Here is a 13,597-nt window from a genome sequence, read left to right on the forward strand (position 1 = left end):
TTTCAGGAGAAGAATGTGAGCCTTTCCCTGCTCCCCTGCTGGCACATCCCCTGTTATATCCCCTATCTGTAACCCCAGCCTGTGATTGATGCTTTTGGCATGGAAGAATGGGCTGGAGCTTGTTTGCTCTGCTAAAGAAACATCCCCTCTTCTGCAGCATCCTCCCAGGGTGTCAGCTCTTCAGCACAGAGCTTGGGTATGAGCTGCAGGCACTGTGCCTTTGATTGCACTGCGTTTTACCAGTGGCCTCCGGAAAGCATCCTTGGCTGGAAAAACCCCCTCCCCTTTGAAGGGGCCAGCCCCATGGATGCTGTGTGGAGCTGAATAAGAGCCCTGAAGGATTTGGGGATTTTATGCAGCTTGTTAGCTTAGGTACAGGGGTTTTATTCCTTGAAATCCCAGCAAGAAATAATCCTCTTTTTCTGGTTGGAATAGAAATGGCTTGATGCCATGAGGCAAAAAATAAAAGGCAGCTCTACCCGGTGCTGTGATGATTTGCAAGGCTAGTGAGAGACTACATAAGGCGTTTTCAAATAGACTCCAATATTTTCAGTGCTTAAAGAGGGCCCGACTACATGACACCTTTTTTGAAGCCCTCATTTACAATGGAGCCAGGCTGAGTGCATTATAATTTGCTGCTCGAAGTTCCAAAGTCGCAGTACTTTGGATAATGAGGAGAGAAACCCTTAATATGATGAGACTTTCTTTTTTTTTGGTATTGTGTTTAATGAAAAGCTAAAAATGTGCTAATTTGTAAGTCCTGTTGTAGTAGTGGCATCGGAGGCTTTTGAAATGCATTACTGACTTAGGAAGTATTAAGGAAAAATGACATTTTGCTACTAGCAGAAAAGTCAATTATAATGTTTCCACACTTTAGAGAATTGCTGATGCAGGATGGGAGTTAATGGAACAGTCAGCTTCACTTTGTGCTGCTGGATTTGGGGGGTTTGCTGAGAAATGGCAGCTTGTTTTTCAGTTCTGATGGCAACAATGAGCTGCACTGCGTGCTGTGTGGTTAGCAATTGTCTCTGGCCAGGGAGACGGATTCCTTTGGGCTGCTCCCACCTGGAGCTGGACTCATTGGCCAGCCTGGCATGATGTGCAGACTGCCTAGGACCAGGGGGAATCATCATCAGTAAGGATTCAGCAGCATTTTGCAATTGGGCTGATCCCCCCATGTTGGTGGATGAGCATGTGCCAAAGTACTGGGTCTGGTGCAGCCTGCTCCCGAAGAGTCCCGTTAATGTATTAAAACCCATGTAAACCAAGAAGCTGGAGCAAAAGGCTGTCCTCACCCACTGTGCTCTGGAGGGAGCTTTCCTCCATCTCCTGGAGAGGAAAGCAGTGGTAAACTTGTCCTAAGCTCCTGGGGAAAGGAGGGTTGGGAGCTCTGTGGGGCTTCCTGTGGTTGCCAGGGAACTTCAGTGTTGGTTGTGAAAGTCCCCGTGCAGCAGTGCTCCTGATAACCCTGTCTCTTAAATCAGTGCAGGTCAGTGAGGCAAAATAGCTCATATAGGATTGGAAGGGATGAGAGGGGAGGGCTGGCACTGTGTTTAACTGGAGTTGTAGTGTCTGATTAAAGGGCTTTGGACACAGCAGCATAACCCGAGCGCTTGACATAAGCCAGGGACCTAATAATACCCAAGGCACATTGTGGAAGCCTGACTTCATGGTGGCTGCTGCTGTTTCCCTGGCAAGAGCTAGTTTCCCCTCTTCCTTGTTCAAAGATGCAGCCTCCTGCCTGGCTGTGTGGGACTACTGGGGCTGCCTTTCGTTGGATACCAACAGGGATAGAGACTGTGGGGCTCTTCCCTAGGTAGCTGAGGATGATTTAAAGCTTGACTTGGTATTGGTTACTTACCCAAGCCTGTTCCAAGCGCTATGTAAACTTGTGTTTCTTGGGCTTACTGATAGGGTTTCAATGAGCTGTTCTGAGGCAGGGTATCCTCTGCACACCTGAAATTCTGATTTATGGCACTTTTTTGCCTTGTGGTAAATTGGCAGCAAGTTACTTCCAGCTGGAGCAGGTCCATCAACTGCAGCTCCAGCCTCTGCTCTGGCTGGTTTGGCTGATGCTCATCTGAAGGGGATTGAGGGGTTTTTGGGGAGGCAGAGGGGATGTGAGGAATTGGTACAACAGGAATGTGGACAAGAATGGCTTTCAGGTGCTCCCCCTTGCCTCGATGGGGGCTGTGCTCTTCGCCCACCACCCAGGACCCTGCAAAGCTGACACTGAAACCTGGGCACCTGCTCCAAGCATGGACTTATGGGCTATATTTAAAACACATTAGAATCCACAGGGCAGGGTTATGCCAAGACTTGATTGCCTCTGGGAGGGTGAAGTCACACTTTGCTCTCTCTTTCTCAGCTGTTCCTGAGTGTTTCAAAGGGGGGTTCCTGCTCAGTGTGGTTAAAGCAGGAGAATGGGGATGAACACAGACACTTTTCAAAAGTCATGTCATAGTGGTTCTCCTGGGTTTGGAGGAAGCAATTAAGGCAATTAATTTATTGGTAAATTATCTTATGATGAAGTACAAAATAACTGCAATGAAACGCTGACATTCACATTAATACCAAATTAGTTCCTGTATTATGACTGTTCTTACAATGAATGCCCAGTAATTTAATAGTAATGGGACATTTAAATAATTTAGCTTATAATTCTCTAGATCACTTACATATATAAATGAGGGTGACAGCTTCTTTCTCAACTTTGCTGGTGATGCTGGAAGCAGACCAGCCTGGCACCCCTCTCTGCCACCCCCCAAAACTCACTTTTTCCTGGTGCTGATGGGCTGGGATCCAGCCTGGACTGTTCTGTGATTCCATACAGCCAAAGGGATTTTCCTCCCTCATCAGATTTTGGGACTTCTGTGGCTGGGCTTAGCAAGGAACACTGTTTAGCCTCACAGTGGGATGGGTGTTAGAGATGCAGCCAGGGCTGCTGAACTGAATAGTTCATCCACTGACACTGAAATCACTGTGTGTTGGCTCTGCTTGATGTGGCACTTCACTTTCTATAATACTAAACAGCATTAAAACTGCTCCTCATTCTGTTCCCCTGATAAAGTTCTAAAGGAGAGCAAGTTCTTGGCAGCTACATGGGGCAGTTTGTCTGCTCTGTTGCTTCTTCCTACCCACAGAGCTGTTTGCAGCTGAAGGTTGCTGGCTGGAAGCTGAGGCTTCCAGATCCCCATGGGGAAAAGCAAGTTTACACTGAGGGCAGCCAATGCTGCAAGCTACGCCTGAAGGATGAATTGCTCCAGTGCCTTGTCCTATAGACTGGTGGATACTGGACTAAAACTGCAGGTTTCTGCCCTGCACAGCTGGGATGGGGAGAGGTCCCTGCATCCTCCCTGCATGGGGTCGGAGTCATGCCCTGGAGATGGATGTTGCCAGTCAGCATGTTACTTTGCTACTGAGATTGCATTGAAACCGCTGAAATATGAGTTAATGGGCTTGCTTACGTCCAGCCTAAATGTGGTCTTTTCATCACGTTGTGTTCTGCTGTCAAACCTGTTGTGGAGAGGAGGATTCCACTGTCGGCAAGATTGAGGACAGAATTATCCAAATTAGTTTCCTTGCAGATGAGAGCAGAGATGAGGTTTTTAACACAAGCCCTGCACCTCTCTGGGGAGCCTGGCTCTTTTCTCCCAGGGTGAAGCTGAAGAGGACCTTTCCTAATGGGGATGTGCTGCCAAACCTATGAAGCCAGGTGCCTGCTGCAAGCAAAGAAACACCAAATAAAGTAAAGTTGGTTTGTAGCTGCTCTGTTGCAAGCGAATTAAATCCAGGGGCCAGCAGCTCATACTTGTGGTGACCAATGATGAGGATCCAGCAGCTGGATCATTGCTGGAGTGGCTTTGGGAAAGACTTGTTTCCATCAGGAATGTGCTGAGATGTTACAAAGATGGTGTCTACCAAGCGATCCCTTTGGCAGGGCTGGAGGTGCTGCCTCAAGGTTGGAAGGCTGCAATCCAGGGGAGCCCTCTTCCAGACAGTAGCCAAAGAGGAGCACAGAAAGCCTGAGCTGGGGTGCTCTATAATCTGGGCTGTGATGGCATGGCAGCCTGTTCGTCCCTTGGGGAGAAAACTCACTTTAACCATAGCCAGCTCCCTCTGCTGTGCTCAGTGATATGGATAATTTTCTGTGCAGTGAGTTGACTGTAGGAATCTTTCCGGGCTTTTTTACTCACCATCCAGGTAAAGTCGCTTGCCACCATATTTTGGATGAAATAACCCTGCTGTAGCAGGGGGGAGGAAAGGAATGGGGTATTATAAAGATGCAGAAATGTTTATAATGTGATCAATTGCATTTATGTAGAAGACACACTGGGAAGACCTCAGTAAGTGAGCAGAGCTATACTTTGTGTGAATTGTAAGTGGCAGAGTACATGTGATGTTATCCTCGCCCAAGGGCAGGTTGGCCTGGCCTGTGCTGGAGGAAACCTGAGCAGCTTCCTTCAGCAGTGCAGCCCTCCTTGCATCTCCCAGCTTGTTTATACTGAAGGTACAGAGAGGTCCTTTAGCTCCCTAGGGCTGGTGTGCCTCTGTTTCCAGTTAAATAGGTATTACACATTAGTCGTCGTCAAGCCAAAGGTATGCTGCAGTGAAAATGAGTAATTGTGGCTTTTATCTGTAGAAGAGCCTGATGAATGAAATCCTGTATGGGACTGTCCTGATCCACATGCAGGACCTTGCACTTAGCCTTGTTGAACTCCATGGTTTGCACGGTCCCACCTCTTCAGCCTGTCCAGGTCCCTCTGGATCCCATCGCTTCCCTCCAGTGCGTCGCTGCACCACACAGCTCGGTGTCATCAGCAAACGTGCTGAGGGTGCCTCAGTCCCACTGTCTGTATTGCCAATAAAGATGCTGAACAGCACTGATCCCAATCCCAAGCCCTGACTAATGTCACTCAGAAAGTTTAGTTCCTTGCTTTTACTACTTGTGATATTTGGGTAATACACCTAATGCTCTATTCTGCTGTATACGTTGGGGTTTTCTTAAGCAACAGACATTGCTCTTTGTGCAAACAGGGTAATTGGGCATTGTTTTCTTGTGCAAAAGAGGTTCTTGGGAGGCTCACTAAAATGAACCCCTCCTGTCTGCTTTGCTTTTGTTCTGCTTATTTGTGTTTTTTACCAAGATCCACATAACAGGAATTCTTCCATGGTAAGGTATCAGAAGCTGGAACAGTGCTGGTCCTCATGGGCCTGTGTAAATATTCAGCTTGTGGTAGATTGCATTAAGTGTCTTATAATCCATCCCAATTAAAAAGCAGTCTTTATAGCTGTAATAGTTTTATTGAGAACTGTAACACATTAGACCTACAGATATATAAAGCAGTTAGTTTTATAAAGCATATAGGGTATTAAAGTAATGAAAGACATTAATGTGACATCAATTTTTAAGGAGAGTTACTTGCTGAAATAAATGAGTACAGCCTAAAAGTTGATGGCATGTTACAGTGCTGAGTAATGAACCCTTCTGCCCCCTAAAATCTCTGCAAATAAATAATGCTTGAGCAAGTCAGTGGTCATTAACTCTTTACCCTCTGAGAGCTACATGTCACATTGATGTCTCAGCTGATGGGTTTTAGCTTTGTAAAACTCATTCGGAAAGGAATTGTCTTTCTTGGAATACCTCTAACTTGGGGTGTATTATTCCAATGTGTTTGCCTTCCTCCCATCTTCTGTGCAGATAAAGTTTGATGAAGTCGAGCTGTGATGGGTATTGCCAGCTGCAAAATCCTCGAGGATGTTACTTTTTCCCTTTACTTCCTTTCCCTTTTCCTGCTTTTGCGTTGCCTGCCAGGGCTCTGGTTCGTGCCCTGCCCAGCGGGGTCTTGGCATACCAAGCCTGAAGGACCAAAACACACGTGGATGTTTTAATAAACCTTAGAGGAGAAATAGAAGAGCACTTAAACTTTTTACTGGTACAATGGAGCATTCCTTTAAAAACACTAAACTCTCATAATCCTGGCTGGCTCGTGGAGAAGCAGAAATGAAATCCCTGTATCTCTTGAGAACATTATTATAACAAGAAGTATTGCAATTGCTTGCTTGAGTTGTGCTTCATTAGCAGGAGTACTTAGCTGGGCCATTTGTGTTGCTATAGTTATGGGTAATGTTAGAACTTCTACGATCAACCCTATTTCCAGGGTATACAGCTCTTGTCAAAACTCCCTCTGGTCTGAAACTTGGCAATAGACAAAGCATACACTTCTCCTGGCTCTGCAAATCAAACCAGACAGGTTTTACTTCAATGAGAGAGCTTAAGAAGCAAAGCAAACCCTGAACATTAAAAACCTGTTTATTGCTTTCAGATGCCTGTTCATGATCCTGTGTCTTGTAAATGATTTTGCTAGAGTTGCTCTGTGAACTTGCCAAGCTCCTGGACTGTAATGTCAGCAAGGCAGTTTGAGGCCATGTGAAGATAGTGTAAAGTGAAATGATTTAGTTAGAAGTACAAGCTGCTCTTTCCACATACATACATATATACATACAGGAACCTTTATCAGCAAAGTTGTGCCTACACTGGAGACTAAAATGCCACTAGGTGTTGACATGACTGATAAAATGCCTTCCTTGACCATATTCATTCACATGCTGCCTCAGGAATGGATGTCTTTCCTCTGACCACAGAAGGCTATTTAATGCTGCAACTGTTGTCTTCTCTGCCTTCTGCTTGGGCCAATGTCGTCTTCAACCTTCCTACCAGTGCGGCACCCTGTTGAGTCTGCCTTTTCTACAGGATCCATCCAAAATGCTACCTCCAGCTTGAGCCTTTAGAGTTCTGCCTTGTCCAGTTTCCCAGTGTGTGTTACAGGCAGCAACAAATGAAGTAACTGGGAGAAAAGGTATTGGAAGTGTATAGGGAGGAAAACCCCCTATTGTTCCTTTCTTGGTCTCAGATGGTCCTTGGTGTCACGCTTCTTAAAAGCTTTCAGTGTCTCAGAAAACGGCTGATGGCAGGCACACCATGTGGATCTCTTACTGCAGATTAAATACTATCAGCAGGCAAATAAAGTCTGAGAGATACCAAATGTCCATCTGGGCAGCCTGATCACGCTGATCTCTGCTCCCATTGCCCTCCTTCAAGAACATGGACTCTGAAGATTAAAACATGATGCAATCTCTCCTGTATCTACCTCTAGATGGTGTCATGGGAGATGTTTGGAAGGAAACCTTGTGCTCTCAGTGCAGCAGCCTCAGCAATTGCCTCAGGCCAAGCTATTCCTGTGTCATGGAGAACAGACATAGCTGGTGCAGGAAGAGGTCTGGAGATGGCTGTTTCTGGTCCTTCACATGAGTGGGATAAGAAAGAAGGTGCTGGTTATGACTACATGGGATTAATGAAGCCAGCTCCTCAGGTATGTTTAAAAGAAAAGTAGAATTATCAGTAATGCACCAGTATCTGAGCTGCGGATGTGAGTTACTGACAGTAAGTGACTGATCAGAGTTAAAACGTTTGCTTGTTGGAGGAATGATGTCCAAAGTCTTTGTTACGGGTTTTCTTACATGTTATAAGTATTCTGGCACAGTCACTGTCAGGCAGATCTAGTGGGCTTGTTGGACTGCCTTCTGCTCCCCTAGGATTAATGTTATTTCTGTGTCAGGATTTGTATCAATCACACTGGTGCAATAATTTATAGTTTCACAAACTTAGATGTGTAACTGGGGCAGAAATTTGAGTGAATTGACTGAAGAAATCACATTATCACAACTTTTGCATTATTTATATTCATTTTAGAACACTGGCAGAATATAAATGTCAAACAGGGAGATTCATGTTTCCAGCAAAGAGAAATCAAAGATTCATCACAGCACTAATCTCCACTTTGAATACTGCATTTTAGCTGCCCCACTTCAGAAGAAGACAAAGCAACAGAAAAGGTCCAGCAATGGCAATGATTAGAGGCTTGGGAAGAGGGGCTTCTGTGTGAGAAGAGATGAAGATACTGGAGTTAATTAACACAAAAGGCCATTTTACCAGCCCTCTTCCCCTGTGCCATATTACAGGTACTGGGGCAAGGTTCCATGGCATTTAAGAGAAACAGATTTAAACCAGATAAAAGGAAATACTTTCTTAAGGGCTGTAATTAATGCAAGGAAATGATTGCCATGGGACGCTGAGGACAGGATCCTTTTAGCTGTGCTCAGAATGAAGTGCTGCCTGCATATTCTGTGCTGTGCAAACCAGGCACAGTTATAGTAAGTGGAATAACATTTTCAAGTTGGACTTCTACTAAATACTAGTTCTCATGTTTCAGGGTACAGATGGATTGCTGCTTGGAGCTGGGAATGATAGGGTTTTTTCCTTTGCTGCAAGACTGAACCATTAGCCTTTCCCTGAGGAAAGATATTGGTTTAAATAGGAAGCATGAGGAAGAGAAGAGTAATTTGCCAAATATCACAAATGCTGCCTGCGTTGAGTGAGCCAAATGGCTATAAATGGAAACTGGAAAGTATTCAAGAGGGCTGGGAGATATATGCACTATCATTAGGTTAGCAGTTGAAGACGACTTGGATGAAGTTGTTAGAAACAGCATCCTGTTTGTGCAAGGAGCTGTGGGGATTCAAACCCAGAGGGGATTTAAAGAGCAGAATGAAATGGAAACCTTTCAGCTGGGAGAACTGGACAGTTTATAAGTGGGTCTGGGTAGAAGTTGTGTGGGGTTCAGGGCTGAGAAAGCTCTTTAGGGGTCTTTTGGCTTCAGTACAGAAGTTCTATCCCATTTGGAGCCCCTGCTGTGGGCTGCCTACAGGTCCTTGGTACACAGCAGGGTTTTCCTGTTTGGTGGCCAAGGCTTTCACTAGCATTTAGTAGGCTTGAGGTGCCTTAGTCCAATGTTGTGTCATTCTTCTGCGGTGTCAGTACTGCTAAGCCATAGTGTTGCACACTAGGTAGTTCAGGTCCAACTTGGCTGTCCCTAAGCTACACTGAAGTCACTACAGTAAATAAGCTACAGACCTGTACTTAAGACTTACAAACGGTTTCCATCAATAGGAAAACAAAAAGCAAGACAGTGAAAGCAGAATTAGCCACTGAATAAAGATAATCCTAGTCCAGGGAAAGAGTAAATACTACTGAACTACCTGCGGGGAAAGTAGTTGTCTGCAGGGTGATCCATGTATATTTGAGGTACATGTAATGCATCTCAAATGCACTGGGTTTTGCTTTCAGGGTTTTATAGCCTGGGGGTGTGGAGAGGAATGAAGCTTGAGGCAGAAACTAATTATTCTTTTAAACCCCAAAAGAAAACTCTTCTTATAAGAAAAACTACTGTTTGAAGTAATTTAAACTAAGGACTTAGAACATGATACCTATGTGGAACACCCTACAGACCCTGAATGTCCATGTTTTTTGCCTCCTCAAGATAACAGCCAGGCTTGCTGGACATGTCAGCTCTGAAAGAAAAAAGGACCAATGCATTATACTTAATGGCACCTGCATAATTTACCCATGCATGTGAAGACCATGTTCAACGTGAGCTGGGTGCAGGCAGGAGGTTCAGCAAAGCATTATGCCAGGCTTGCTGCCTGTAATAATGACTGCTTGCCTGACATGTCCAGCTGCCCAGCAGCATGGGCTGCCAAACATCCCCAAATGGGGGAGATGGGTGTTTGACGCTGTCGAGGCATACATCATCATTTAAATAGTGATGCGGCAGCCCATGAGTGGAATTAGCAGGCCTCTAGATCAAATGGGCAAGGACACGGCAGGGGATGATGAAAGACAGGCAGTTAACATAGCTCTTGATGTCACCTTAAATGCTTCCTCCTCCTCTCTGTACACTGGATCCTGTGTGGCCAGAAAACCTATGAACTCATCAGTCCTCAGCGGCTTCCTGCTCATCTGCAAGAGGCGCAGCTTGGTCAGCACAGCTTGCACTGCCCGGATGAGTTGTCCTGGGGTGAAACCATCCGACACGTTTGCCAGGCAGCTTATGTTCAGCAACTTGGTGATCGCTCCCCCATTCTGCAGGATGATGTGTTTCCATAACACTGCTCATCAGGACACAAAAAAAGAGAGAATGCCAAAGACATGAATGAGAAGAAGCAGGAAAAATTAATTTTGAAATTGAAACAGGAAAATAAGGGCTATCAGTCAGGAAAGCCAAGATTCCAGTTCTTCTTGTTTGCTATTTCTTTCATGTACAGATCTGTAGCAAAGTGGCCTTTAGGCACATCTGTTCTTAAACCATTAGTGATCATTTGCTGGCTACCGGTCGGTACATTTCATAAAGTCATTAAGGGCACATATGTGTGTAAAAATGGCAAGAACTACTTAAATATGCTTGTGTGTACACAGAGGAAGAGAACCTGTCCAGAATGTTCCCATTTGGGCTTGTAAAGTACTTAGATTAACAGGCTGTTTTTATTTCTGGGACCCTGATCATAGGTTCCTCCTGCTGAACTGAGGGCTGCTATGGGGCCTCAATGTCTGCTTTGGAAGCCAAAGGCTTCCAGCTATGCAGGCACGTGTTGCAAAGGCCAGGTGTCAGTTTCTGAGATTTGCTTCTTATTTAAATAGGAAACCTGCTTGTAACTTTTAGTTGTGAACCTCTGTGCTGTGAAGGTTTTCTTAATGTTTGTGAAGTGCCTAAAATTTTGTTTCCAAAAAGAAATTAACTGGAATTATAACATCTTTTGGTTATTCTTATGTAAAGTAACAGTCTGTCTGGGAGAAACTTGATAGAATTTCCATGCCATGGCACCATGCTTTCCTTTAGAGCCTTACATGAAACAAACTGGAAAGAAATGCAGTATCATGCATAGAAATTAGAAAGGTTCTTGAGTGAGACAGGCAATTTCTGATCTGAGTGTCACGTGTTTGAATGCTCATATGTAGTATGAAAGTATTGGGTGGAAAATTAATGGTACTGAATGTTGGGGCAGTCATGTAATGGAGAAAACCTGCCTCACTCTCCCATTGACTGCGATGTCGATATCATGGACTTTTGCCCATTACTATTGACAACTTTAGACCACATTTTTCACTCTAGTAAATTGTGGTCTTCCACTTGAATTATACCTCTGCTCAATAGTTATTGGCTGAATCACTAATTCATAACAAGGAATTGATGCACACAAGAACAAGCACAGCTATATATTGTGTGCAGCAGCTTCTGCTGCATGTAGGATCATGCGTGTTACAAGGTACTAACTTGCTGGGTAAATAATAGCAAGAAACCTATATAGGATCATGAATCTTCCAGTTGAATGATTTTCTATGTATGTTTCCTGTTCCATAGTGCATAGACTGGGATATGCTGGTTTGTAACAAAAGGGAGGGTTGCAGCAGACAAGTAGCTGTGCGCTGTGGCCATGAAACTTTGTTATGTCATGGCTCTGCTGTCAAAACAAATTTCTTTAGTTCTCAAATTGGGTGTCAGGCACTGAAAATTTTCAGCATTGGGAGGCAAGAACTCTGTATGGTAAAATTCATCTTTTCATTGAACTTTGGGTGAGGTTGGAGCTAAAGAACAAGCTAGGTGCTGTCATGACTGAGACAACGTCAAAGTAGTAATGCTACAAATTTAATCTGCTTTAAAGTGTCCAGAGTTTACTTTCTGGGTCATTCCTAAGTTTGCAGCTGAAATCCCTTCAGCTGGCCTTGTATATTGTTTTGTTTTTTGACTCCAAATTAGTGGTGAGAATCCCAGAAAATGACAGCTCAATCTCCAGAAGTGAACACAACTAAATTCAGCTGCTAGCACCTCCTTTCCCCAGGTCTTATTCATGTCACTTATCTGTTAGCAATTTATCAGAGCTGTAACATAACATGAAACACATGTTAGCTTGCTTAGAGACCATTTCCCATCCATGCTATGAAAGTTACTGAGGGTGGAAGAGATTTACAGTGTGTTAGGCAGTCAGAACCTGTCTTGAGCTTGCTGTAACGTGCATCATCTCAGTACCTTGGCTGCCCCTCTGAAAGGCAGCATGAAACTGGACTTCACAACCCAGTTGCATGGTTTTTGTAATAAGGTGACTGTGGAGGTCATGCTGTAGTCAAGGTACAATTTGTGTAGCCAGGTCCCTGAACTGAATGTGGTCTCCTTTACTAATGTATTCTTCTGGGACGTGGTCTATGGGAGATCAGTGGCACAAAGGGAGTCTGTTTTCCTTGGTGTACTGATCAGTATATTTGTGCTGGTAGAAGCACACCAGTGAGAATCCTAACTTGAAGTGTTATTCAGAATTCAGCCATTCTGAATAGCTCCAGACCTTTTTTTCCATATAACCCTTAGACTGAACTTAAACAGACCTTTTGCTCATGAGACACCGCATCCAGTTTCCTTAATACCCAGACAATGTATTAAACCACATGATACATGTGATTAAAACACAGGCAAAAAAGCCCCTATAGAATCAGAGAATGGTTTGGGTTGGAAGGGTCTTAAAACTCATCCATTCCCAACCTCCTGCCACAGGCAGAGACACCTTCCACTAGAGAAGGTTGCTCCAAGCCCCTGTGTCCAACCTGGCCTTGAACACTGCCAGGGATGGGGCAGCCACAGCTTCTCTGGGCACCTTGTGCCAGCGCCTCAGCACCCTCATAGGGAAGAACTGTCTAAATCTAATTTAAATTTACCCTCTTTCAGCTCAAAGCCCTTCTGCCAGCCACATCTGAAGGATGCAGAGAAGCTGCCTTTTCTCTTGTACTAATTGATTCACTTTATTAAGCTTAATTTAGAGCATTTCTTCCTAGTCAATGCTGAGCTGCTGCAGACTTCAAGGTGCCTCAAATCTGAAACCAAACTTGCATTCCTGGAAGATTGTCTTTTTATATAGACCATGTAAATTGGTCTATGAAAAGACACTGGTTTTCCTTACAAACTCTGAATCAGCATATGGGGCACCCAGTGAATTTGTCAGGCTTTGGGAGGGCCTGTCTATCACTGTAAGCATTTGATAGACTAGACATGCCAAACCTCGGATGCCTAGACAATGACTCTCACGATCTCTAAGTAGAAAAGTGGAATTTGATAGTGACAAAACGAAGTCCTCCAGAGATGGTTTTGTTTATGGAGAGGCCCTAAAGTGTGTTGTTTGGGGTATGGAAACTGGAGAGAAATAACAGAAATACAGAATCCCTATGTAAAATCTTGAAATAGAAAATGTGCACTGAAATTCCTTCATACAGGGGAAAACCGGCTTGGGCTGAACTTGGTGCTCACTGAATTCACGACAAAATGTGAATGACTGAACAGTGTTTTAAACTCTTCCAAATTCCACTTTGCTTATTTGATCTTTGGTGTAGCCTGCATCAGTATTAACCTAAATATCCAGGAAGCAAGATGGTACCCAAGCTATGAATCGAAAGTCAGTTCTGAGGCTAACCGGGCAATAAGCACAGATTTAAACCACCACAATCAGTCCGGATGACTTGGAATACTTGCCAAATCTGGAAGCATAGTCAGGCCTAGGAATCACAATGATTTTCTGGTAGACTTTGCAGAAAGGTTTAAGGTTGGCATCGAAGGGGCGGTTGGTGGTTCCCACGAGCAGCACTCTGTCTGGTGCTCTCAGAGCCTTCAGGAATTTGGGGAGCATCTTTTCCAGTCTTTTTGGGCCCATCTTCAGCATG

The 13,597-nt window shown here is 44.5% G+C and overlaps 1 protein-coding gene across 1 annotated transcript in view; it reads right to left on the reverse strand.

Moving 5' to 3' along the window:
* Nucleotides 1–5,284: 5,284 nt before the first annotated feature.
* IQCA1 (IQ motif containing with AAA domain 1) overlaps nt 5,285–13,597 on the reverse strand; it is a 95,017-nt gene continuing 86,704 nt past the window's right edge. Inside the window, exons 17-19 of the mRNA XM_061379193.1 lie at nt 13,410–13,587; nt 9,770–10,008; nt 5,285–5,860 (exon numbers count right to left, since the gene is read on the reverse strand). Of these exons, the coding sequence (XP_061235177.1) occupies nt 5,762–5,860; nt 9,770–10,008; nt 13,410–13,587 (516 nt within the window). The 3' untranslated portion in view covers nt 5,285–5,761. The remainder of the gene's footprint in view (nt 5,861–9,769; nt 10,009–13,409; nt 13,588–13,597) is intronic.

The sequence above is a fragment of the Neopsephotus bourkii genome, unplaced genomic scaffold, assembly GCF_033783945.1.
Source record: "Neopsephotus bourkii isolate Nb327-2 ecotype Australia unplaced genomic scaffold, CSIRO-AGI_Nbou_v1 NB_1768, whole genome shotgun sequence".
Lineage (NCBI taxonomy): Eukaryota > Metazoa > Chordata > Aves > Psittaciformes > Psittacidae > Neopsephotus > Neopsephotus bourkii.